Genomic DNA, 26,889 nt, shown 5'->3' on the forward strand with positions numbered 1-26,889 from the left:
CACCATTCGTCTGTATTGCGCAATGCTAAAGCTATGGGACATGGCCCAATAGTAGATAGAGGTGCAACAATGAATTGTCAACTAATTAATTATGAAACGAATCAACTATTTCGATAATCAATGAATCGTTTTCAGATCTTGTTCAACTTAAAAACTGTACAAATCCTAAATTTTACCCAAATTCTACCCGTCAACATTCAGTAAACCCCCCTCGAAAGTAGACCGACTATCTTAGCGTTGAATCAAACGAAGACATTTGCAAACATCTGCTTTTACTTTGGAAAAGAAAAATCGACATTTTTGCCCTTTTTCTGACAAGTTACATTTATGTTTGTGCCTTTTCTGCACTGTCAATTTAAAATAATATATGTTTTAAGAAAGAGAAGGATTTTTTTTAAATTCATCTCATCCAAAAAATAATTGACAGATGACTTAGATTAATAAAATAATCGTTAGTAGCAGGCAATAGTGATGTGTTGGATGTAATATACGATATCACAAGCAACGTGAATTAGTAACATACACGCAGATGTAGTGTCTCCATGGTTAAACTAAAAGTCATTAAAGTGAGTGTAAACAGCCTCCAGCACTTGACGAGAGAAAGCAACAGTAGCCCCCAAAAAAAAAGAAAAGTCGATGCTTGCAAGGCTCATGGGAAGCACTTTCTTTGGACGTAAAAACCAGTCCGTCTGCATTCCTGACACACGCGAACACACATTCACACACACTGGGGTACTGCTAGCCTCGGGCGGCCTTAAATGACATTCGTTCACTAACAGCAATAACAAAAAGCTATGTGGGACATTCTTTTCTCCTCAGATGCCAACAGACAGGATGAGTGTGTTGTCTTCATCGCCGTTGTGGGAAAACGACGGCCTCGTGTATTTCATTCTTGATCATGGAAAAAAGATCATTATTCCATATGAGGAGACTGAGAGCAGCAACACGTACATTATGGAGTAGAATAAAACACTGTGGAGAACAAGGGGGGGGGGGGTGACCTTGCAGCCCACAAACCAGCGGGTGACGCCGCTGTGGGTTCCATCCACTTCTTTCAAACGGTCTGTGCCCTAAACTCGAGGCGACGCGCTTGGTCCAACTTTAATTAAATGCAAAACGTTTGTTTAGCTAAATTCCACGCTCCCCGTCAGAAGAAATTGTCCTTGGGATTTATATCCCTCTTCAACAAAACAACGGCAAACAACACGACAAGTCAATGACATCCCAGGGTTATTCTTTGCACATAAATGTTTTTTACTTTCTCATTTGACTCCATTTAAGATGACACGAGTAAGCATATAAGTACACAGTGACCACCACCTTGAAAAGCTCCCTCGACTCCTCCCATCATCTGCCACTCGCTACGAGCAACTTGAGACGCTATCTGAAGTGGTCGCACACCACATAATGATAGAGCGTGTCAACACACACACACACACACACACACACACACACGCACACACGGAAACGTGGAACGAGCCGTAATTATATTTCACCCAAGCCTATCATGAATGAACTGAAGTGAACTGAACTGAGGCAGCAAGGGAAAGAAATTGACATGCAAAATGGAGCTTAGCGGCAAACGTGCTGCAAAAACAAGAACAACAAGGTTGAGATGAGCGCTGGTGGAAAGTAATGAAGTACAAATACTTTGTTACTCGAAGTCTCTGTAAAAAGAAATGTCTTCTTAAATTTGACACAGCACAGACGAGTGTTATCAACCCTGTCAGACTTGAATGATGAACTCATCCACTCGCAGCCATTTTCGCTGAAGCAACCCCCCTTCGCTCCCGGCTGTTTTACTGGATTTTGACTGATTTTGCAAGGCCCACAGAATATTGTGTTCTATTGCTATAAAAACATGGAACCTACCAAAAGAAAGTTTAGAGTCTCTATTTCTGTTTCCGTTTTGCAGCAATTACCATCAGAATATAGGCAAGTTTCATTATTATTCACAAATCTGTTTAGAACTGTGGGGGAAGCGGCTTGCTTGCAACATGGCCCTGGTTGATCTCTTATACTCTGCTGCCACCTGCTGGCCGTTTTTGTAATTACTACCATTGCTTAACCCGTTCTCTTCAGTTGAGAGACTGCATCAAAGCCTTCTGTAGGCATTAGCATTAAAAAGACATTTAGAACATAAATACATCTTAAAACACTTAAAATAGAACATATTTATACGTTTTGGGGAGAAAATGAGTTAAAAGAACCGTCAAGTACAGAAAATGAGCTTTTAAAATCATGAAAAATCAAGCCACCATTTCCACGCATACATTTTGGGGATGCGTCCATTGATTGCACTTGAAACCACACCCTACTTAACTGTCGATCAAATACGTCTGCTATGACCTGCCAAATTGGATGCTACGTCATCTACCACCTTCTTATGCCTACATGTTTGAGCCACGAAAATGGCTGAAATTCCATTGGGTCATTGCGGGGCTTTTCCAGACGGACAGTACAACGAGAAACTCTAAAGCAGCCACAGCAGTACAAAGCTCTCGGCAATTAAAAAAACAATGCCCCATCACTATTCTGCCAATCTTTGCGTGATATGCGCCCACTCATGGCTTGACAATGAGGCGTTCTAAAGCAGCCACAAAAGGAATATGCAGTTAAGGATCGTGGGTATAGCTAGCCGCCTAACTAACTGCATGTCATAATTAAGCCGGATTTCCGAAGTTCTTCTACTTAAGTACAGAGAGTGAGAATACCTCTGCTGATGTGTGAGATTCTGTAAAAATACAAATATCAAACCACTGGATTATTTTTCAAAGCAGGTATTGGGAATCTCCATTTGCAGTCCTATCGATCAAATCCTCTGGTAAATCATAGCTTGCCCAACCCTGCGTTAAATCTACTCCGGCACAAATGGCCATCACTTAAGTGTTTATTTTATTTCCTTTTCCAGCATGACTGATGGAATGTGTGTGCAAAGTCTAATGGGGAAACAAAGCAAAACAAATAAACAAGTCCAGAGATGTAAAAAAGCACATGAGTGGGGTTCACCCTGGGAGAGTCTGAAGTGTCACTCAACGGGTATGCGATGTGTTTACAAACCAACTTGTGCGTGTGTGTTTGCGGAGGTGTGTTTGAACATGTGTTCGGGCGTTGCCTCTCTCCTATGATCATGCTGCAAAGGGCCGTAGGCCGTCTTGGTTGCTGCCAAGTGGTAATCTCTGGTCTTGGGGATGGCGTGGCCAGGTGTTGCCATGGCAGCCACTGGGTGTGTCACAGGAGACTCCTACCATGTAGATTTAGCAAACTATAGAAAACAAGTGCTCTATCGACGACCTCACTCCTACCGAATGTGTTTTTTAATGATACGTTACGATACGCTAATTATTTAGCACGGCCTCCCAAAAAAAAAACGAACAAGACTTTTATGTGTGATCTGCATGAGCATAGAGTAAATGTCAGCTTTCCGTCTTTCTTTATTTGGAAGCCTCTCACACATTTACGGTACGGTTTGTGCTTTTCACGTCATTTGAGGAGGCCATTTTGTATTTACATTCACTGTATGACTCAGTATGACTTTCTGAAGATGCCTCATGAAGTTAAACAAGCTGTGCCCTCCATCTTACCTTTCTTCACCTTCTTCTGCAGTTTGACGGTATCGGACGACTTTTTCTTGATATCCGCCCTCGCCTTTTTATACTCTTGAGACAAGGGAAAAAAAACATGTGAAGGAGGCATCGCGGAGTGCTGTTGGCACATCTTACGTGTCCAAGCTGGCAAACCTTTTGCGTGATCTTTGTCCAGCTGACTGGCCGCTTTTCTCCACTCCTCCATCTTCAACTCTAACGGCGTGATGAGACTTTCCGAGATTGCTCTGAGAGGGGGAGAGAAAAATGTGACTCAATGTCCTGAATGAATCGCATGAAGCTCACTCTTGGGGCATGCGCGTTAAAGATTGAGGTCCCCCCCCCCCCCCCAAAAAAAGGCTCTACAGCCCTCGCACACTGTATGAATGTCTTCTTGTGATTGAAGCTAGAATGTAACAATAACAAATCCAAGTTCTCAACTCGGGAGTCATCGCCGTCTGGCATTCCCACACTGAGATAAAAGGTGTCATTAGACGCACTTTCATGTCTCCTTCTTCCCCTTTCAGGTACATAAATGCATCACACGCCGCCTGCTACCGTCTGTGCACAAACGCATGTCCACGTGTGTGTGTGTGTGTGCGTGTCTTACGTGGTGAAAAGTTTGAGTTTGGACTCAATGCTGCGGTGCCTCATACACATCCTGGTTAGAGCCGAGCCAATCTCTTTGGTAGCACCTGCAAAACAAAACATGCAACAGTCAGATGCTGATCTTAAGTCACCTTTTGAAAGGAGTTTTAAAAAATTGCTTCTCAATGAGGGCTCTGTGGTTCAATGACTAGTCGAGTGAATCCTAACGACGTCCACCCAAGAAAGTTGCCAATTGTCTATACAGGTTAGGGCTGATGTTGAATGAGTTAATTAAAAACTATGCCCTGCGATTGGCTGGCAACCAGTTCAGGGTGTACCCCGCCTACTGCCCGAAGCCAGCTGGGATAGGCTCCAGCAACCCCGCGACCCTTGTGAGGACAAGCGGTACAGAAAATGGATGGATGGATGGATGGAAAACTAAGTAACTGTTTTTGTTTTAATGGTGCCCAAATGGAGGTAAAGTATGCAATTATCTTCCAATGACACAACATAAGGTAATGCTAATTATTTTATGGTCCTCAAGCTAAGGCTTGCAGACGCCAGTTTGAGAACTCAGCTTTGGTGTTGAAAAATGGAGGTTTCACTGCACTATATAGTATAATAAGTAATAACCAAATGTGGCTAATTCATTGGTTCATTGTGTTAAGTAACAACTCAAGTGCGGCACAGCCTTTCAGTTTTCAGGGTAACAACAATGGAGGATTGTGACAGCATCTTAGTGCAATTAACTCAAGTGATTTATACACAACTCCAGGCAATACATTCATGGGAAACATACAGTATACTGGCATGCGATCTTTTATGAAGTCTGAACGAAATGGCAACGCAACATTACACTAAACAGGCTGGTTTGAAGAATTAAAAACATGGGGGAGAAAAATTGCTGACTCGTGAATGGAATTATGTAAAATTTAAAGGGGGAACAAATTAACCCAGTGAAAGAGGCACAGTTTAGGCAAATGAGAGCATGCATGCAAAGGCGCCAGCAAAAACAGGAAGTGATGTAAGCAAGTGCAGTACAACTTCCTGCATTTGTCATTCATAATCTTTCTGCATGTGCACACAAACCGTACACAAAGCCTGGGTACAAGGTGTGTCGAGGCGTGTTTGCGTTATTTGCCTTTTCCCTTCCTGTTGCACTGCAGCCATCAAAGAGTCTGCCGCTGCATAACGTTTTGTGAGCGTGTTCGAATCCTGTCCGGTACACAAAGTACATTTTCCGCTCGAGGCAATTAAAACAAGCCCGGCATTTGTTCATGGAGCAGCAAGATAGAAAGCTGTAAAAGGAGGCATTTTCACAGGTTTTTGCCCCCAAGTTGCTGTTCATCATTAGCACTAAGAGCGAACCCAACCGCTCACGATGGACAAACGCCGATCTGCTTAATGGAACTGGATGGAAAAGTGAAAGGAAAATAAGCTGTGCTCGTCATTTACAATTTCCCTCCTGAGAGGGAAAGACAGAGGACAAACTGTTCAGCGGCCTCACCGAAGCAACATTTTTCCGGCCTCACTCTCTCGTCGCTCATAATGCGACTCATTCAACAGCCGCTTGTCCAGGTGTGTGTGATGTGAAAAGTGCGTAGCCGTGGCAATGCGCCCCATACCTCGCCCGAGTGGTCACCGTGACAACAGTTTGAGTTTGAAAGAGTGACAACAGAACACAACACTTCATCAATCTTCCTGTCTGCTTGAATTGATCCACTTATTGATTCATTGACCCGCTTGTCAGGATGAGGCAACCACCGGCCTTCAGTCACTGACCTTCGGAAACTTCCATAATGGCCCGTCAGCACCTTTGTGTTTATGTGTTTATGTGTGTGTGTGTGTGTGTGTGTGCTTGGAGAAAAAAAAAAACCATGATGCCAAAGACGTCAACTGTTCCTTGGTTGCCATGGTGATGAGTCACACGGGAGCACCACAAAGGGGAAGGAAGGAGGACACTTTTTTTTTTTTAATCAGCTGATGATGACAACACTTATGTAATTGAGTGCATTTTGTTTTGAAATCTTGTGCTTTTTGGTGCCTGCAATCTGCCCATATTAGTCATTCTTGTCATAAGAAACCCTGGAAAGCCGCGATCACTTTCTTGGGGGCCGTACAACGATTTGATTAGGAGGCCATTTGCTTACGCTGTTTTCAATCAAATTTTGAATTCTAGCTGAATTTTTGTGGGGAAAAAGTTGACGGCCAAATCATTCACGTTCCAAAGGTCCAATGTGTACTGTACAATTTGTGGTCATTTGCATTTTCTCTCTCACATATTCACAGAATCTCTATATCTCTTTCTGCAACACCCTAGTATGCCACGAAAGCCCAGGCTAATAGGAAAGTAGTAATTCCTGCCTAGGAAATATGATGAGTGGCGAAAATCTTTTTGAGCATGCTTAGCCTGGCTTATTAGGAAAGAGTCTTTGGAATGTGTTGCATTTTTATTCAAAATCACATCATCTGTAAGCAATTAGTTTTAAAGGTAAATGTATTAGGATGAGTGTTTTTGGCCCATTTACAGTTTAAATATAGGCCGCCTTGTGTTGAAAGCATTTGTCGCGGTCAGACATGCGACCATGGCGCATCAAACAGTGAAGTCGGTGTGTGGACGGAACCGTTGCTTGGTTTTGTGGAACGTAGCAAATTGAATAAACGCCTGATCATCTGCTACGACTCCGATGATGGCAACTTTCACTAATTGAATTAAATCTCGACAAAGAGTCTGGTACCATCGACCAACACACACCAAAGCAGCTCAGGGTCACAAGTGACATCATCCAGCGTGAAACAGACACGGCGACGCCTCGCGGCTACTATTTGTAGCCACCGATCGATTGTGTGTCAATCAATTATGTGACACTGGCTCACACTATGTCCACTTGGTGAAGGCAATGAATGGCCTACAAGAATACAACACGCTATCAACGTGGTGAAATCACAAAAGTAAAAAACTTCTACCAGTAATGAAAGGGTCCTCGTACCACCAATCCTTGAACTGTATTCTATCGAGTATCCCATCGACTGTAGCGGGATTCAGATAAAGTTACATATATACTCGCCTTGGGATCAACCACCTACACATTCCACTGTAGTATCTGTGACTTCTGATTGTGTATGGTTTTAAAAGGCGGGGCCTGCTCTGGTGAATGACGTGGGCGTCAACAAATCCAAAGTTGGCTAGCTGTTAGTCTGTGTTTGGCTATTAGGCGTGAGTTGCAAAAATCGGCAGCTCGTAATCTGCTTCCCATTTGCAATCTTGTTACGTTCTCGCAACATTTATTTTCTTATCGTTCGTTCAATAAAGCCATTGAGTGCAACGGGGGCTCTTTTTTATTTTTATTTCTACACACTACTAAGTGAGTTTGCTGGGTGGTCGTGTTCGGGAATCCATCCATCTATACATCCATTATCTGAACCGCTCATCCTTAAAATAGATTTCACCAGTATACTTACAAAAAACTACCAAGTTTTCGGGTATCCCCCCCCCCCCACACACACACAAAGGCAACATAATAACACAGCAGTTCCAAGAGGAGACAAATAATAAACTGATGCAGAAAAACTTGGCCATTACCATGGCAACCACCCACCGAACACACACACCTCACCTGTTCTGAATCTCAAGCAAACACACACGCGCACACAAATAGTTGCCTGCGGGTGCTATAAGGGGAGGAATTTTAGAAAGGAACAAAACAATTAAGTGCTCAGCATGTGTGTGTAAGAATGTGGCAGTAGATGGACCACCTCAGGAAACACTAGAAAATGCACTACAGTAATTTCTGGACTACAAGTCGCTACTTTTTTCACTTGCATTTGACCCTGCTTGGCTAATACCAAGGGGCGGCTTATCCATCAGATCACAAGGGGGCGCACTATAAAGTTAGCGCAAGAGCGTCAGGCAGAGCAAAACAAACCAAGTGAGCCCAAATACAGTAGGAGAGACAGAACAAGAGCGAGACAATTTGCACCATCATTATGGAAAAGAAAGTAGCGGGAACATTAAAACACTTGCGGCTTACAGTCGGGTGCGGCTTATATGTGTAACAAACTCGAGAATTCCCCAAATTTAGCTAGCGCGGCTTATAGTCAGGTGCGTTACTGTACGTACTAGTTTGGTAAAATAGGCAAAATTCCATGCAAATAGTCGGAATTGGCCGGATTACTTCAGCCAATCATATGATGTTGCGTTGGCACACGTCACATGTTGACTTGGTGGGATCCCCATAAAACCCCCACCCCAAAAAATTTCGAATAGTTGTCAGAAAGTGTAAACTTGCGCCCTTGCTCAAAGTCAGCTGTTCCATTGCTATCGGGCAAACTCACTCGGATAAAGCAGCTGACGAGCTAAAGTAGTGGCCCAGAGAATGAAGGAGGAGGCAGCTGTCTAAACACACACACACACACACACACACACACACACACACACACACACACACACACACACACACACACACACACACACACACACACACACACACACACACACACACACACACACACACACACACACACACACACACACACACACACACACACACACACACACACACACACACACACACACACACACACACACACACACACACACACACACACACACACACACACACACACACACACACACACACACACACACACACACACACACACACACACACACACAGGTGGGGGAATGTGCTCAGTCAACATGTATACACGCGTGAAGCCCCCTTTATCCCGGCTAACACTTAGCTACCGGCTAACAGATGGCGGCGGTTCTATTTTGCGAGCGGCGCTGAAGCAGATCAGTCGGCGGGAATGGATGTGATCTCCTTCATGGTTAAGATTTGGATACTGAAGGGCACCGCCGCAAGATTGAAGACGCGCTATTTTTTGACCCGGCAGTCATGTACGTTATAATTGTCCACTCTTGTGTTACAGATGAAAAAAGGTTTTGAACACAAGGTAAAACATGGAAAATTATTAAGTATCCAAGATGGAATTGTTGCTGTTACGGTCAATCATAGTCATAGATCATAGTGTGACAGATTTAACTAGCAACCCACAAATGTTGGGCTTCAGACGGCATCACGCACGTATGCTGTTGGTAAGTGTGAGACCATGGACCCTTGGATTAAATTAAATGTCCGTCCATCCATCCATTTTCTGTACCGCTTGTCCTCACAAGGGTCGCGGGGGTTGCTGGAGCCTATCCCAGCTGGCTTCGGGCAGTAGGCGGGGTACACCCTGTACTGGTTGCCAGCCAATCGCAGGGCACACAGAGACGAACAACCATACTCACAATCACACCTATGGACAATTTGGAGTGTCCAATTCACCTGCCATGCATGTGTGAGGAAACCGGAGTACCCGGAGAAAACCCACGCAAGCACGGGGAGAACATGCAAACTCCACCCAGGAAGGCCGAAGCCCGGACTTGATCTCACAACCTTTGCACTGGGAGGCGGACGTGCTAACCAGTCAGCCACCGTGCCGCCCTAAATTAAATGTCTCTCGTGGAATCCAGTAGACTACGTTTTATCAACTGTCCAAGAAAATATAAAACATCAAGTGAATTTAGCTTGTGAATCAGCAAAACAAAATGTTCATTTTTACAAGAACGTCAGCATCTTGGTCGATTTCATTTTCCTTGTGTTGGATTGCTCTATCTCGTGATGCTATGAGCATGTGCTAAAAAAAAAAGTGTCTTTAAAGTAGCTCTCGGCCTTCCAGTGATGACACGCATGCTGTCCAATGTGATGTGACCCATGCAAGCGCCTCAAGACTGTGTTTTCTTCACATGAACACGTGTCTTTAAAAAAATAAATAAAAAAAGACTCCTTTGTTCTTTGCTCATAACGATCTTTCAAACCCCAGCAAGGATATTATGCCGCTCTCTACAAACATTTTCAAAAAACACACAATTTGTATGCTTTTGTCCACGTGCAAACGTCTGTCCTTAGAAAGCATACAAACACATTCACTGCTTGGACATTTAAGTACGTTTTTCAACATCCTGGCATCGAAGAGGGTCTCGCCCAGCATGTCTGTGAAACTCAGGTTTGTAAACTTAAGATACTGTAGTTGACTACCAGATCCCTGTAGATGGCGCTGTTGCATTGTTTTGAATTTGAGGTTGAAATTGGGGTACCGGTAAATCTCAGCTTGTCACGTCGGAGGCAGAGAAATGCCAACACATTGGAAGTCGGCCATGTTTAGGCACAAAGCACTTCTACAGCGTATGTATGGTACAAAAAGAGTGCGCGCAGAATCATTTTTGCCATCTAAAGCTCTCTATCATGGTTTTATATTTTGGGGTTTCACAAACACTAACAATGTTAGAGTCATGGAAAGGGCTAGCAAAAAAAAAACACTTTTTCCTAGTGGAAAAAGAAAAAGGCCTTACTCTTTCTTTCAGTAGGTTTGGTGCTTATAATCACATGACACAATATTATGTGGCTGTTGAAAATCAGTTAAAATGCTGTCAAATGGCTGGCAATGTTGTGATCTCTAATTTGAGAATAGCTTGCAGCGAATGAGTAGAAAATAACAGTGATTGGGCTTGTGTGTAAAATTAAAATGGACAACCTTTACAAGTGAACTTAATTTGACCATCAGTAAACCTCGGAGTACACATGTCCAGTAGTTCAACGTTTCACTTTACTTATTGCACAATTTGCTGTTGTCCAAAAAGCAGATGAACAACCCATGAATAATTACAAAGGACGTCCACTTATATGGCTTTTTGTGACTCTTCCAGGCTCTCGGTTGCACTCTAAGCTCAGTGGCCACTTGACTTCCTGTCGGCACTGTTGATCCATTGTTAGGTGTCATTTTGGTCTCATGACATCAAAATGTGTTGAGGATGCATGTAATTTACCCTGAATGCGGAATATGCCAAACTTTTTGTGCATAATCTATAAGCGATAGCATCCCGTTGCATTTGGGGAACGAAAACAAAAATTTTCTATAATTGGACCTATCAAGTGTTTACTCTTTTTTTTTTTTTTTAACAAACATTCAGGCATGCCAGAGCAGGTCTGCTGCTGCTTCCATGGAGGGGAGCGGCCATGATTCGTTCCCCTGGCACTCCCGCCCCCACATGTTGGGACTTCCTTTTAATACCAACTGGTCTTACATAATCACAGCAACCGTCTTAAGACTACATCGCGGAGCTACCCACGCGCAGCAGAAGAATCAACACATTCCGCTGGGGGGGGGGAAGAAGGCCTTTCGTGGTGGTGGATGCATTGCAGTCGTGTTTGCGCTTACCTCTCGAGCCCATCGCCATGTCGGCTACTTTCTGAAAAGCATCCAGGAAGGCGCCCGTCACCAGGATGGTGGTCCTGAATAGTGTGACAGGCAACACACATTTAGCATAAACACACACAAGAGCATCTACATGCCTCCCGAAAGTGACAGCGATTAGGCACAGGAATGAGGCCGGGCAATAAAAAATTATCTAAATGATGTACTTCGGCTCTTTCTACCATACAGTGGAATCTGAATAAGAGAAATGAAAAAATCTATACCAGTAAATCTTTTTTTTTTTTTAGCTGCTGTAAAATAATAACCAAATGTAGTCATAACTTAAGACACGGAGGTGAATTTTTTTTTTTTTATAGCATTATTCATTGTCACACAAGGTTAAAAAAAAAAGTTGGCCACATTTAAAAAAAAGGAGGAATGGGTATTTAATGGATGTTTACTCAAAGTGTAATGGACAGTATGCCAAACATGAATTGGGTACAATAAAGGAACAAAATACTTCTCTTTTGTATAAACAGGAAACAAATGTATGACATTCAAACAAAAACAAAAAGCTGAAAACTGTTAACAATCGATTTCCCAGGAAATGAAAGATTATCAAACAATTATTTATGCAGTGAATTTGCGGTTCCCCATTTGCAAATTCACCAACTCGTGTTTTTTTTCATGTCGCTTGGGGGTATATGTAGGGTTGTATGTATTAATATAGGCAAGCATAAACGCTTGGGGACGTGTCAATTGCTCACGTTATAATATTTTCCCTATCTGCAGTGCGTCTTGAGCCCTAACTCCAAATAGTGGGGGGGTCACCGTATCTAATAACCTGGTTCAATTCACATCTTTTCTTTTTAGGAAAGTGCAGTTGTTAAGTTGTTGTTTTTGCATACTGGACTGATATTCACAACATGTGATGTCATTTCAAATGAGTTTAACGCACTGCCAAAGGCGTATCGCTTGCCAGTGGCTGAGCTGCAATGTGTTTGTTCACAAAGTAGTGTGTAGCTAGATTAGTAAAGCACCGGCGTGTACCGTAGCGCTCCGTAGTATTTAGCAGTTTGCGCACATCCGCAACCTTGACTAGACACCTTGCTCTGCTCCACAACAGTCAACACACGTTTGCTCCTCTAAAGACATCTCCACAGCAAAAATACAAAAGTGACTCAAACAAGGACGCCGATATCAATCAACATGAGCCTGAGTCTCTCACACTGTGAATTCGTTATTGGACGCCTGACTGCGAAAAGCCACATGAGAAGCCAGTTCGGCAGTGCAACTGGAAACCCTCTGAAGCCACATCATTATCATCAATAGACCTATTGTCTGCAGTGCACGTGCGTGTGCACGCGTGTTTTATTACCAGGCTACACTATGTATGCTACGCCACCGCTGCATGAGCGCACACACACACGGCCATTACTCTTGTAAACCTAACCAAGATGATCAGATGACACTGTGTGTGTGTGTGTGTGCGTGCGTGTGAATTCAGCTTTTATGTAAAGCAGAGTGAAGTTGCAAAATGGATACCTGAGTTGCTGTCCTGTTTCACTGCAGTGTAATAACCAGTTTGGGATGGGTTATTTCAATATTCAAAGCTATTAACTCTTTGACTGCCAAGCATTTTCAGAAAAGAGGATGTGTGGGTGCCAGCTGATTTAAGCATTTTGACTGATCTTTCAAGGTCCAGAAAAAAATTTGTGTTTGGATTATGGAAACACAGATACTACCAAATGAAAGATTGAACTCTCATCTTTCGTCAGAAAAAAAAAAGTTTGTTTCTACCTTATTCCGTTCTTCAGTAATCAACAATAGAATATAGGTTAGTTTCACCCAAATGCTCTGTTTTGGATCAAAATACGGAGAAATCAAGCTTTTAGTGAAACGATATTATTTCATGCACTCTAGTGAATTTGACACCTTTTTTTTCCATGAATGATGCCACAAACATCTAAACAGAGCTTTACTTCTGTAAAACACTACCACCAACAACGAAAAAGTGTTTTTTGATAGCAAAATAAGTTTATTTACATTCAACAGTGTAACAATTTGACAAAACAATTTGGCAAACTATTTACAAATGTGTGCGACTGTGGTACTATTTACAATTGTGTGGATGTTTCAACTACACAGTTTTTCTTTTTGTGAGGTATATTGTGTAAAACTCCCCTGCGTGCAAGGGGACGCAGCAGGATTTGCACCACAGATTAGTTTCACTGCGATTGCCCCTTCGCGTGCACTTTCTTGCCGGCTTTTTTTCCCGGGGAGTAGCAGGTATGTACTGCAGTGTGTGTTTGGCCATGTTGTCATCAAGTCTACTCTCAGGATCATGATACGGTGACCTGGTGTTACGTCTGGCTTCCTCATGTCCTTCGGTTCCTATACCGGGTGGTAAGAGATGTTCTGATCCATCTTATCCACTCCATTCACAGTGGCATCGTAGTCCAGAACCAGTGTCTTCTCCGTGATCAGACTGTACCCGCTCCTCCGATGAATATGCATTGGACTCGGGGTACTCTTCATGAACGTCCGCCTGTGCAGAAGTGCTCGTTTTCCGCCGTTAGCATCGCTAGCCGGTGAGGCTTTACGACGCGATCGAAGCCGCCGCGTCAACGGTTCCAACTTCGGCGTCAACCTCGGAGTCACCATCATCATCATCATCAATGTGCTCTTTAGCATTGGTCGATGTTTTCGTCTTTGAAAAAAATGCTCAAGCGTGAGCTGCTTGCAACCGGTCGCCATTTTCGCCTCCTCAGCCATTCTCCCCTCAACACTCTAGCTCCGCCTCACGTCTTCTACTGACGCCTACCCGATCTTGTCCAAAGACAGTCATCGCTGCTATCTAGTGCCCAAAAATAGTCATTATACTAACTTGACCTGCTTGATACTTTCAGCACAGCTTTCCAGGGCTTTCCTCCACCCGTTCCCCTCCCCCCCCCCAAAAAAAAAACATAGTGAACGTCTTTTAACGTCTTTGGCGGCGCTCATTTGGATTTTACTAAACGTTATTGGCGGTCAAAGAGTTAAATAGTAAAAAAAATACAAATGTAATGTGGCAGCACAGCGTGGTAGTGGTTAGTTTGTCTGCCTCACAGTTTGGGGTTTTAATCTCGGCTCTCACCGCTCTCAAAAGCAAGCACGTTAGCTTCACTCAAGACTGGAAATTGTCCGTAATGTGTGAATGTGACTGACTGCATGTGCCCTGTGATTGGCTGGTAACCAGCGAATACTAACAAAACGTTGTAAAATGTAACCCAGGTCAAGAACGTGTTTTGGACTAAAACACCTGACAAATGTATCCACTGTTAGATTGATAATATTGCTAAAATGCGGGTGCTCTTACCTGAGTTGTGACTGAAGTTTGACTCCCTTGTTGACAAAGTCCTCCCACGTGGGATAACTGGCCTGCAGAAAAAACAAACCACAGGGTTTACACTCACTTCAGTGATCAACTGAAATTTTATTTCGAAACTAATAGTACGAAACAACAACATAACACAATAAACAAAACACACACAAAAACTAACAAACTTGGTTTGAAATAATGTTGAACTGTTAACTGTTATGATTATCCAAGACAAAAACAACACAATCAACTATTGTGTAACTACTACTACTATTAATCGCAACTAAACATGTAAATGTAGAATGTTGAACTGTAGAATGTCTGCTGTCCAACAATTGGGCAATGCAACAATTACAATATTGCTGTAAAAAAAAAAAAAAAAGTTACATCACATATAGTAAAATATTATCTGAAAAAATGCTAAACTCATTTTGTATTACCCTTAAAAATTAAAAATAGATGATTTTATTTGTATTTTTTTTAATGCAGCAAGTGTTTGCTTAGCTTCTAACAACCAAGCTAAACTTGGCACCTCCTCGACATACAAAGCCTTTCAACTCAGTCAAGATGTTGAACAGACAGCACTTCCGCGATAATTATTAATATTATATATTAATATGTCCTACTTTCCTATTTAGGTAAAAAAATCGAAACATTTTGTTGTTGTTGTTTTTTAATCAAAACATCCCACAGAGGAAAAAATGGCAAATCTGTGAATAGTGAACCGAGACATACGCAGTCAATTTCTTTAGTGGACAAGGTGAGAGTATGTGGAGACGGGTTTGGCATTTTTAATAATAGCTCTTACAGGTCACACCGATGCGGATCTAATGCTATTATGCTCGTAAAAGAGCGGCGCATATGACCTTGGTGAGATATAATAATAATTTTTTAAAAAGCGGTGTGACATTGCTTGTGGGGAGGTTGAGCGTGAGAACAGTGGTGCTTTCGGGGAATTACAGACGCAGCCAGAGAGGATTAATACACTCAACGGGGATGCAGCTGAAACTTTCATCATCAGATAATCTGGAGTTTTGATGACTAATCAAAAATGGAGCTGAGTCGATGCTGTTGACAATTTTTTTTCAAGTTAACAGCTGATCAGCTGCTCGACCAACGTAAGGTACAAAGAGGGGCACAAGAAACACCAATAGGCATTTTACTGTATCAATGCATTACTGAGACATAAATGTCATACAATGTGTAATTAGGAAAGTAGTAGTTGAGGGTATCCTTATGGGTTGCAAACAGCCACATGCGCGGTGGGTATCCTTGCACTTCCAGTGCGTTTTTTCTTAACCAAATCATCATGTACAATTTACTCCAAACTGATATTAAAGTGTTTTGGGATCATAGGATATATTTACAGTTCAACTATCAAAACAGGCAATTATTCTTTCCAAAACCCTCAAATAGAAATGTGTGTTATTTTGCCTTATCGAAAAGACAGCAGACAAGTTTAGGAACTTTTGCTCCTGGTCTGTGACGCGTCCTTCATGGGCCAGAAACCTGTTTTGACTGATGATGTAATCCAAGGCTGCTTCGCACTGCAGGCGCCGAATGCAGCAGCTGCTCAGCCAGAACTCGACTCTCTGCAACCCGTCTGACCTCTGCCGATGCTGACGCTTGGCCGGCCGGAGAGTAGATGAAAAGCCTTTAACCCTTTCACGCTGTGCCGTTAGCCTCTTAGCTACAAGCCCGCTGAAGGCTTTCACAGCTGACACGCGCTGCATCACCGCCAGCCAGAGCAGATCTCAAATCTCTTGACCGGCTAGGATGTATTAGTTTATTACAATTTTGCTTGTTGTCCAGAGTCTTTCATTTTCAAGCGTCTTTCACGCAGATCCCACAAAATGGCTGCGGCGCACACGCCAGTGGCGTCACATTACCATATTGGGCTTTTGTGTGGCCATCTCTCCACCAACGTACAAAATACTCGTCGGATAATGATGACTGCAGTCAACCTGACCAGTAATGAGAGCGAGTCACAGGTGTTAAACTTTACACCCCAGTCCTGACTTAAGGCTACTCCCTTTCACACAGCTGTCATCGCGCCTGTGTTACGCCTCTAGACACTAAGCAATCCATTGAGAAATGGAGAAAATTCCAGTCTACAGCCACAGAGTGTATGTAGCCAGCCCCTTTTCATCAACGTGGCCAACGATTTCAAAGTATGATGAGATTAGACGGGCAGGGGTTAAACGAGATCAGATGATAGTATAAATGCAACAAAATGCTGGGCATTAAATTGCAGCGCAGCAGCAGCAGAAAACACTCGACTTGCTTGTTGACAACGTTTTTTTTAAGCGGTCAGTGAACACCTCTCAAAAGAATCATCAACCCACTTTGAGTGCAAGCGGGTTCCCTCGCGACTTTCTCCCCTAAACTTCACATTCTACCCGAGTTTGTTATGACCGACAAGGAATGTAACAGCCCTTTGCAAACTGGTGCAGCAGTGGGCAATGCCTGTGCAGCCCGAGCATGAAAACTGATGTCGTTGGCATGGTACAGCGCTGGGGCGACAAACTCATTTTGACGCACACCACGTAGGCAGTTATTACTGTAAAACCACAAAGATTTAATCACCGCATCATATTGTCACTGATGGTTCACTAAACTAGTTTCACACCAAATGAACCCAACCTGCGACAAATATTTGACCTCTTATCGGCTAAATTGACCGTGTGACCCTGAACAGTATCAGCACATCAAATGGAGGGATAGTTGCTTTCTTTTTTCTTTTTTTTCCCTCTTTCTTTCTAAGAGCTCAGTATTGTTCATTCGGAAATGTCATCATCATTGCTTTTTTTTTTTTTTTTTTTTTTTGTGTGTGTGTGCGTGGGTGAGTATGTGTATGTGTGTGCGTGCGTGTATTTGTTAGCTCACCAGAAAACCTATTAGAAAAAATCTCATACCGTTCACCTAAACCGAACACCAGGAGACCCGAGGGGACCAAAGAAAACCAAGGAAGGTGAAATCCAGCACCGACCAGACACCCCCCACCAGAACTCCTCCCCAGCCCAAGAAACATCCAGACCCCAACAAATCCAAAAAACATAAAATCAGGGAGGCCTCAAGAGACCAAAGGAGAGACCGAGAAAAGGAAGGAAGGACAGACGAAGCCGCGTGAGATCCACAGACACCCACCCCACCAGGACCCCGGCGGGCATATGGGACCCGTCCGGCGGGGCGATAGGGCTCGCCCCCCGGATACTGGGTCCCGCCCGAGGTGCCAGGACGCCCACTGGAGCGGGGCGGGCACGACATCAAACCCCAGCCACCCCCGCCGGCCCCCGTAGCACCGAGACCCGGGCCATGGATGGAGCCCCCGGCCCAGGGGAGGGGAAGGAAGGCGTACCGGGGAGGATGGTCGCTTTCAAATGCAGACTGGCAGCACCCATGCCTTCCCGTACGCCAACCTGCAAGTGCATGCGGTGCACACGAGCTAAGCTATAAACAGTGCTGCGTGCAGAGGGGACACTCGGGGCTGTTATCCAATCAGCCGAGCCGGTTTGCTATTAATGACTCGAGTCAGGGTGTGTAGTCACCTGCCGCCAGCCTCCAATCCCTAATCTCTGTTTACTCTAGTGACTGGCGACAGAGAAGGCGACCGAGGCGAGACTTGAGGCGACATCCAAAGTGACTGACTAAAGAAAGATCTCATTTAGTTGTCAAGCCGATGGATGACCCGGTACGCCACAGGAGCACGTTGTTCCGAATGAGTGGAGGCTCTGTGACAGTTATTTCCACCGTGCTCCACGGGGAGTTCCAGCTGCTAAAAGAAAAGAGGAACCCTTGGCACTAAATTTAGAGGAAACCACAGTCTTGTTGTTTCTGACACAGTGTAGGAAAAATTGCTACGCCTTCTAGCATTTTCAGCGAGGGACGACGGGGGATGGCCAGGGAGAGAGAGAGAAGCCTCTTGGATCAGAGTAAAAGAGAAAGACTCAACATTAATCCGCCAGCGTCTTTTAGGCAGAACACGGAAAAGAGGAACATTGTTCCAACTGTGTTGGCTTTTAGGCTGCAGCACGGCTTCTTGTATTCAAAGTAATTAGGTCAGGCGTAGGGAACCCTAGTCCCCGAGACCTGCTGTCCCGCCTGTTTTCCATGTATGCCGCCACCGACAGTGCCCCCCCCCCCTCCCTCAATATTCGCAAAAGAAGAACAGATGGAGACGGGCATAAGTCGCATGTCCGTTTTGCAAATGTTCACAAAATTTGCTTAAAAATGTCAAAACATTTGGATGGAAAACAGACTAGTGGCTCTCGAAGACCAGGGTTAGCTACCCCTGAATTAGGTGAAGGATGGCATCAGCATCTGGTACAGTACGAAAACTGTAGGATGGCAACAATTCACACGACAAAAATGTTCCCCAAACACAAATATATTTGTTTGAAACCGAACAAGAGCAGAAGGCTAACAAGTTTTCAGCTAATTGGGAATATAAAGGAAGACGAGGTTGAGAATGTGTTTGGGCTCTTCCATTTTCAATCACACCTCAAAGAAAATCTGAGAGGTGATGGGAAAACTCTTGGTTAATTTTACATTGAAAGACGCTCAATTTGGGAGCCTGGGTTGTTTTCGTGTGTTCCTTTCATGTAAACACAGCCAGATGGCAAATGTGTGACTTGAAATATACATGGAACAAGACAAACAAAATCAGATATTGCGCAATTGGAGCTGCAGCGTAAATCCAGCTGGAAAAATGTATGCACGAATGGAAGCCTCCATTTGTATCTGAGCTTTAAAGTAGTCTGGGGAGGGAGACCAAAGCAGGCATGAGGGAAGTTGCGGCTGTTCAAACAGCAGGTTGGAAAGGTTTGTTTGAGCGGCGCTGGTTGAGTCAAAGCGGGACAAAAGGAGTGAAAGCAGTCAGCTGGGGCATGTCAACATCGGGCTAATGGTTTGTTCAGGGAAGGTCACGAACGGAGGAGGCGCACTGCAAAATGATGAGCATAAAGTGGATTCGGCGACTGCTGGAATCTGGGCTTCGATGCCATCGCACACTCATCCAGATCGCGCCGATCATTAGGAAACGCAGAGTGCCGACGTCTCTGTGGACGAGTCCTGGTTTCAAGTCACGTGGGTCTCATTATCGCCATCTGCTCAAATATAGCGGCTTCCTTTGATACATCGAACATAGAATTTTAGATTTCAAATTGGACTTATGTTATTGTCAGTCTTGCCACTAATTTACTCAATCGTTTTGATCAACTGAAACAAGCCAATACTACATATGGTTGTCATGATAGCAAAACGAAAAATTTATCAAATTTAACTCTGGGTGCACCGATCACAATTATCTTATAGTCACAATTAAATTTCATTTCAGAATTAGAATCCTTTGAAGAACTGCAGATTTTTTTCCAGTATCAGGAATTCAGTACAATGATTTACAATTTTTCAATGTTCCTCATCGCACATCCGTCCATTTTCAATACATGGGTGGATTCAGGTCTTAAGGTGGACTCGTCATCACCATAAACCATTACGATACAAACGCTCCACACTCAAAAGTCTGACTGTCCAGATAGCCAATGACCTCTGAGTCTATTAAAGTGCACCAACCCTCTGCCTTTAAACAGGAGTGCTGCTGCAAACACAGTATGTGTGTGCGTGTGTCATAGAGCCCCACCCTCCATTGAGCGTCACTCATCCGTCGCGCTACCTGTTGACTCATGTCCGTCCGTCCGTCCCTCCGTCCCTCCCTCCCCGTGTACATCCTCCTGAGCGTGATCATGTGGAACATTCCGTAATAGTCATCCCAAACATAGCTGATTCAGGAGAAAGATTGTCAAGTAGATCAAACAGGTCTGATTAGACTTGGTTGGATCTCTTGATCCGACACCGTGAGAAATATGCCTGGCTGGGACTCCTGTGGAACCACAAACTTTTCTATTTTGAGGATGACGGAAGTCAGTGCATGTCACGGAGGAGGATACAAACAAGTCCTTGATTGCCTGTTACACATTTTGCATTCTCACGACTCCCTGGAGGCGGCACGGTGGCTGACTGGTTAGCACGTCCGCCTCCCAGTGCAAAAGGTTGTGAGATCAAGTCCGGGCTTCGGCCTTCCTGGGTGGAGTTTGCATGTTCTCCCCGTGCTTGCGTGGGTTTTCTCCGGGTACTCCGGTTTCCTCCCACATTCCAAAAACATGCATGGCAGGTGAATTGGACACTCCAAATTGTCCATAGGTGCGATTGTGAGTATGGTTGTTCGTCTCTGTGTGTGCCCTGCGATTGGCTGGCAACCAGTTCAGGGTGTACCCCGCCTACAGCCCGAAACCAGCTAGGATAGGCTCCAGCAACCCCGCAACCCTTGTGAGGACAAGCGGTACAGAAAATGGATGGACGACTCCCTGGGTGGAGAGTGTCTTAACAGACGAAGTTTAAATCAACCACTGGACCACAAAAAAAACAAGCAACAATAAAAGAGCAGGGGGTTTACAATGGAGCTGTTCCTAAAACATAGCACATACAGTCTATCACGAACATACACCTACACAGTCCGAAGAGAATACATTTCAGTAAATATCTTGATGAAAAAAAAACAAATAGGACGCGTCTAGCGTTGGCCCAGTAATCCCAAGCAATGGAAACGCAGGGAGCATGGGTTCCACATGACAGGGTCCTTTTCGAGTGCCGTAATCTTCTTTTTTGCTCCAAGATGTGAAACAATTGAATTAGCAACTGCCTTGGCCATTTTAAAGGCATGATTGAGTGTTTGCACATCTTAATATTAACAGTGATTAATTCATTTTTGTACTTGTGTGACAGTTCATAAAGATTTACAGATGGGAAAGGGGAGGATTGCTTCCAACAATCCGAAGGTTCTACTGGTGTACGAGTAGTCACGGTTGTAGGAGTTTTGCCATTCTAACTCATGCTACATACTCACAAGGTTTCAATTTCAGTCGGCGGGCAGAGAAGAGGAGGAGGAGGAGGAGGAGGAGGAGGAGCGTGAGGAGGTCTGCTGTTGTCGGGAGCGACAGTTTCCTTTTCAAGTAAACAGCTAACAAGCAGAAAAGCACTAATTGAATCCCGATGCAGTGCTGGAATGACACTGCGGGGAGGAGAGGAAGACGATGCGGCGGCACACATGGCAGGAGGACGTACGCAAGGGGATGGACGGTGGGCGGACGAGCGGGCGGGGTCGCCCGCTCGTGTGCCCCATCAGTCTCATGTTTGGGCCCCTCGTTTGAGACGCCGCGATGATTGTAAGCGGAAGATAATCAACGCCGCAGACCGTACGGGTTGTTCTTGACAAAGACATGATCGGGACGAGGAGACAGGATGTCTTTTCCTTCCACTTGGTGAATTATTTTGCCATAAAGTGCTGGGCAATGACACGGCAAAAAAAAAGTGGGGGCCACACTAACTTTAAACTTTGATATCAAGCAGGGGGGACGAAAAATATCTTCCAGCGGGCAGTAAATGGCCCACGGAACCCGAGTTTCAGACCCCTGCTTTAGCATCTTTAATCACGCTGGCAATGTATGTTTTTGGAATGTGGGAGGAAGCCGGAGTACACGGATTAACATCACATTAGTTGTTCATTTGTCAGCAATTAATTAGCATAACGCCCTCGATGAGCTCGGGTGCATTTGCGCCAGACTGATCGTGAGCGATCGGGTCACGATGCCACCGAGGAGAGATTTACCCCGACAGAAAGGCTGATTAATTCGACATGACGTTCCGTCGGCGCATGCCAACAAGGCAGAAGGCGAGCGGGACTGCCCTGCTTGGGACGGCGCCATGGACGCCAATCGGACTCGCACGTGCAAATGAACGCGCGCACGCTGGCAAATGTGTTGTTGCCGACACGTTTCAAGTGGTGAGTAAATTATAATATGTGACACAGTTCCCAATGAAAATAGTGCAAGCCATGGCCGTCCTGATAAAATACAAAATTACATTACAGATGAAAAATCTGCAAACTTACTTGGCTGTCGCGTTTGAAATTGGAGCACTGCAGTAAATTGCAGACTGTGATGTGATTTCCATTTGTGAAATGAGGAACGACACAATTCCTTTACCTGCATTTTCATTTTGCATATTGGTGTCGTTAAAGTAAAAATCTTTCAATTACTTTTAATTTAATTATTATTATTATCAGTGTATTTTACAAGTGAGGGCAACCAATTCAAAGACTTTTGATAAAGCAAGGTATTCTGGGAAATGAAGTACTTAGCTTCTTCAGGTCGTCGGCACCCAATCAGGAAGGCGGAATTTTGTAATACGAACGTTTCTAGGGCAATCGGAATGTTAGTCCCAATTCCAATCGATTCAAGATTTGATGCCCAACTGAGATGTGTAACCGAGAAGTCCCTGTTTATCGTACCATCTACAGTCAAGGTTTCACGGGAAAAATTAAACACTTATTCAGAACCTTGCTCAACATACTCGTAATCTTCAGCTTGATATGTTGGTGGCCAGAGAATGGCCTGGGGTGGCCATGGCCACCACGTAGCTCCGCCCCTGCTCACAACACTGTCTGGTTTACACACACACACACGCACACACAAACTCTCACAAACATTAACACACGCACACACCTTTTTCCCAGCTATGTTCCAATACACATGAGTCAGGTTTCGCTCTACAAGTTCCATCAGGTAGGCAACAAATTGCTTGACATCGGCGTGAAACTTAAAGCTCCTCATTTTCGCTCCCTCGTCTGGCGGCCCCTTGGTGATCAAACGAGAAATTTATCCAACAGGTGTTGAGAAAAAAAAATCTTAGCGTTGCCATGAAAATCATTGAGTCATTTGAGGAGCCGCCGTTGCGCAAACCTGGTCGGATTTCTCAAGACAGAAATTTCATCTGTGTCATTATCGTGTCACAATCCAGACTGCAAAAGCCTCAATCGAGACGTCCCGTGCCACATTCCATGTTTGTCTTACGTTTCACACGCCTAAGCCGTTACGCACGACATTATTTCAAAGTCGCTTCATGGCCAATCGGAATCTCTTCACCGCGTATCCAAATTTCGGTTGTGTGTTAAATAAACATTAATATATCAATGTGCAATGAGCAATATCAGAAGCAAGACTCATAAATAAATACACAAAGGGGATTTACGCTTACAAGGAAAATAAATATTTAAAAAAACAATTATTCAATGAGGATAAAGTTGAAATGTCACAGCAAGTGAATCGTGAAAAAAATGCTAAGTTAAACAAATAAAGTTTTATTTGTCTGGAGAAATGTAGCATTTTTGGGAGAAAAAAATTATGCAGAATTTTTGGTCAAATATGGCTGTATTTTTTGAAAAATTAAGTTGAAATAAAGGTATAAAACATGGATGAAGTAACAGTTTCTTTTTAGCAGAGAATTAGCATTTTTCTAGATAAAAGTATCAACAAAATAATTTCTCATAAAAGTTCTTATGTGAATTAAGTCCTACATATCAAGGGAAAAATGATGTCTGTCTGGTAAAAGGTATCTGCATTTCCTGAACATAGCAATATTTTTGGGGGTCTTTTTTGTTTTTGACAAATCTGATTTCTTCAAGTAAAAAACCCCAACAAGCTCTTTTACCTTCCTCGTAAGCCAAGATATTTTTTGTTCAAGTTGTGTTCATATTCCACAATGAGAGGTGACTAAATGTGGACCTTTAGGATCGACTTTTCTGAATGTGAAAAAAAAAAACGGGCTGCTCGATTGCGTTAAGGTTTTATTAAAGCAATTAATGCCCGTCAATAACTATACATTTTTCATTAACCTAAAAGAATAATTGCCTATGTTTCTAATTGTTTACTTCAGGGTAGAGAACACATTTTATGGGTTTAAAAAGCCAGACAGACGAGGCAAGAGACGCGGCTAACAAACATCAAAAAGAGGACACAGCTGGTAAAAAGCTGCCTTATGTTATTACCCTCCACCCTGGCTGGCCCCTTTTACCCCCCGTTTTCACATGGCCCGATTCTAGTTGGAAAACTCAATACAACTGCAACCAAAGTCCACCTACTGCCTTTCAGTGTCAAATTTGGAGTTCAAGTTAATGTATCACAAAAAAAACAAAAAATAAAGAGTCATTTTAGATACAACGTGTTACATTGGCACATCTTTTCAGCCAGCATCGGACTAACCCCAAACAGTGCACTGGTGAATAAATACAATATGAACGACTAAAGTGCATCTCACCACGAAATATGATTTGATAAGGTTTTTGATACGTGGGGTTCCAAAACGAATCCAAGGAGGGTTTGATTTGAAAATGGAACAGTTCGGCTGAGTGGGATCACGATTTGATTTGATGGATGGATTTGAGAGGGGATGAAGCAAGGACTTTATGCAGACGAATGACCTTGACAGTACAGTAAACGCGCCATTTCCTTCTCGTTATAGCTCTCCAATAAAGAAGATTCGATACGTATTTCGATGGGTTTCAAAAGTGGTACACAATTAGATTTGATACAATTCGATGCACTCGCTTCTTTCAAATCAAAAAACATTTCCGGCTCAAAAAATTTTTTTGTTACACAATATCTATTTATTTATCCACATTTGTTATAGAACGTGTTCCCTAATTCGACGTGCAGCAATTAATTATGTTCATAATCATCATCATATTTCTATCCACTTGGGAGTCACCAGGCTCCTAATTTACTGTAGTATCTGCGACTTGAGCGTAAAGGAGTTTAAAAGGTACATCATCGAACATTTGTCATGATGTGATAAAGGCTAAGATGTGTGGTTTATGTTAAATACACAACGTGTCATTTTTTTTGTTTCCTTTGGCAGTATATTTCAACCGGGAGTGGTAATAAACACATCGAAGTCTAAATTATGAAAAATTGTTTACTAAAATGCCAAACTTCTGCTAGTTAAGACCGTTGAGTTCGCTGCCGCCAAGTTTACGCTCCCAAGTCAAATAAAAAAGGCTAAACGGTCTCGTATCTCAAGGCACCAATGTATTTTTGGAAGAAAAAAAAGTAAAGCAATCACTGAGTCCGAAAGATAATGCCATTGCTAAAAGCAATAATCATTATTTGTTTGCTGCGGTGCCAAGCAGCGACTGTCATTTGCCTTTGAAGACTTTTCACCAATTCGCTTTTGCTTCTAAACACAAGGCAGGCCCAACAATGCTCGTGGACTAGGCAGACAATCCTGAAAAAACAATGAATGAATCTTCTCTTCCCTGATGCTGTTATAGTTGAAACCCAGGAAAATCCCATTTAAATGTGATTTAAACTCGATTACCTTCATGTCGTTCATGATGATCTGGAAGAGACCTCCCAAGGCGCTGCATTCCTTCTCTATGCCCGCATCCATTTTCCACACAGGCAAAAAAAAAAACACACACAAAAATCCTCCGGGACAACTTTGTCTTCTTTAAAAAAGCAGTTTTAAAATATTCCCAATGGTAGAATCAATGGATGCCTTTTTGAAGGAGGTTAACGTTACAACAGCCGTAGGGCAAAGTCCACCTCTTTTCTTTTCTTTTTTTTGGGGGGGGGGGGGGGGGGTCAATTCAACAGCTCCGAAAAGTGCAGCAGAAAAAAAACACACACGAAAAAAAAAGAGAGGCTCTCAGCCAATGCTAGCCGCCGGCCAAGTGGATACACGTCCCGAGAAACAGCACATTTTGCTGGACTGAACGAGCGAGTTTGGCCGGAAAACGGTGAAAAGTTGGCCACTCGCGGCGAGCTAACCGCGGCTAGGTGGCTAACTCCGCTAGCAACCTGTAACTACGAGTGTGGATAACATGGATCGCCGCTCGAATTCTACGCCCGTTCTCTCCCGTTCTCCCGTCTTCTTTTTCGTTAGTATTTAATCCTGAAAAGACAACCACACGTCATCATTTGTTGGCGGTGGGTCGATGTAGCCTTATGACGAGTTTCAGACGCCGTTTTTTTCCTCCACTAGCTCCAACAGACGGGTTGTCCTCCGACCTCTTCTTTACCTCAAGCGAGAGTGTGTGGGGCATGTGTGCGTGCGTTTGTGTGCGTGTGGTTTTCGTTAACCCGCCAAGCTAGTCGAAGCCAACAACTGTTACATCCTGCCGGAATTTCAAAACAAATCTCCTTCAATTTCAGTAAAAGAGTATGACGGTGTTAAAAAAAGGTACCCTGACAGCTCTCATTTGCTACATACCCACTACTGAAACGC

The 26,889-nt window shown here is 43.6% G+C and overlaps 1 protein-coding gene across 3 annotated transcripts in view; it reads right to left on the bottom strand.

Annotated features, from left to right (window-relative positions):
• mtss1 (MTSS I-BAR domain containing 1) overlaps positions 1-26,728 on the bottom strand; it is a 36,144-nt gene extending 9,416 nt beyond the window's left edge. For all 3 annotated transcript variants that reach the window (XM_086087348.1, XM_086087346.1, XM_086087345.1), the window contains exons 1-6: positions 25,981-26,728; positions 14,770-14,831; positions 11,436-11,509; positions 4,195-4,279; positions 3,741-3,832; positions 3,585-3,659 (exon numbers count right to left, since the gene is read on the bottom strand). In XM_086087348.1, the coding sequence (XP_085943474.1) occupies positions 3,585-3,659; positions 3,741-3,832; positions 4,195-4,279; positions 11,436-11,509; positions 14,770-14,831; positions 25,981-26,052 (460 nt within the window). In that variant the 5' untranslated portion in view covers positions 26,053-26,728. The remainder of the gene's footprint in view (positions 1-3,584; positions 3,660-3,740; positions 3,833-4,194; positions 4,280-11,435; positions 11,510-14,769; positions 14,832-25,980) is intronic.
• Positions 26,729-26,889: the final 161 nt, after the last annotated feature.

The sequence above is a fragment of the Leptonotus elevatus genome, chromosome 10 (genome assembly GCF_054856555.1).
Source record: "Leptonotus elevatus isolate MCC_2025b chromosome 10, RoL_Lele_1.0, whole genome shotgun sequence".
Taxonomy (NCBI): domain Eukaryota; kingdom Metazoa; phylum Chordata; class Actinopteri; order Syngnathiformes; family Syngnathidae; genus Leptonotus; species Leptonotus elevatus.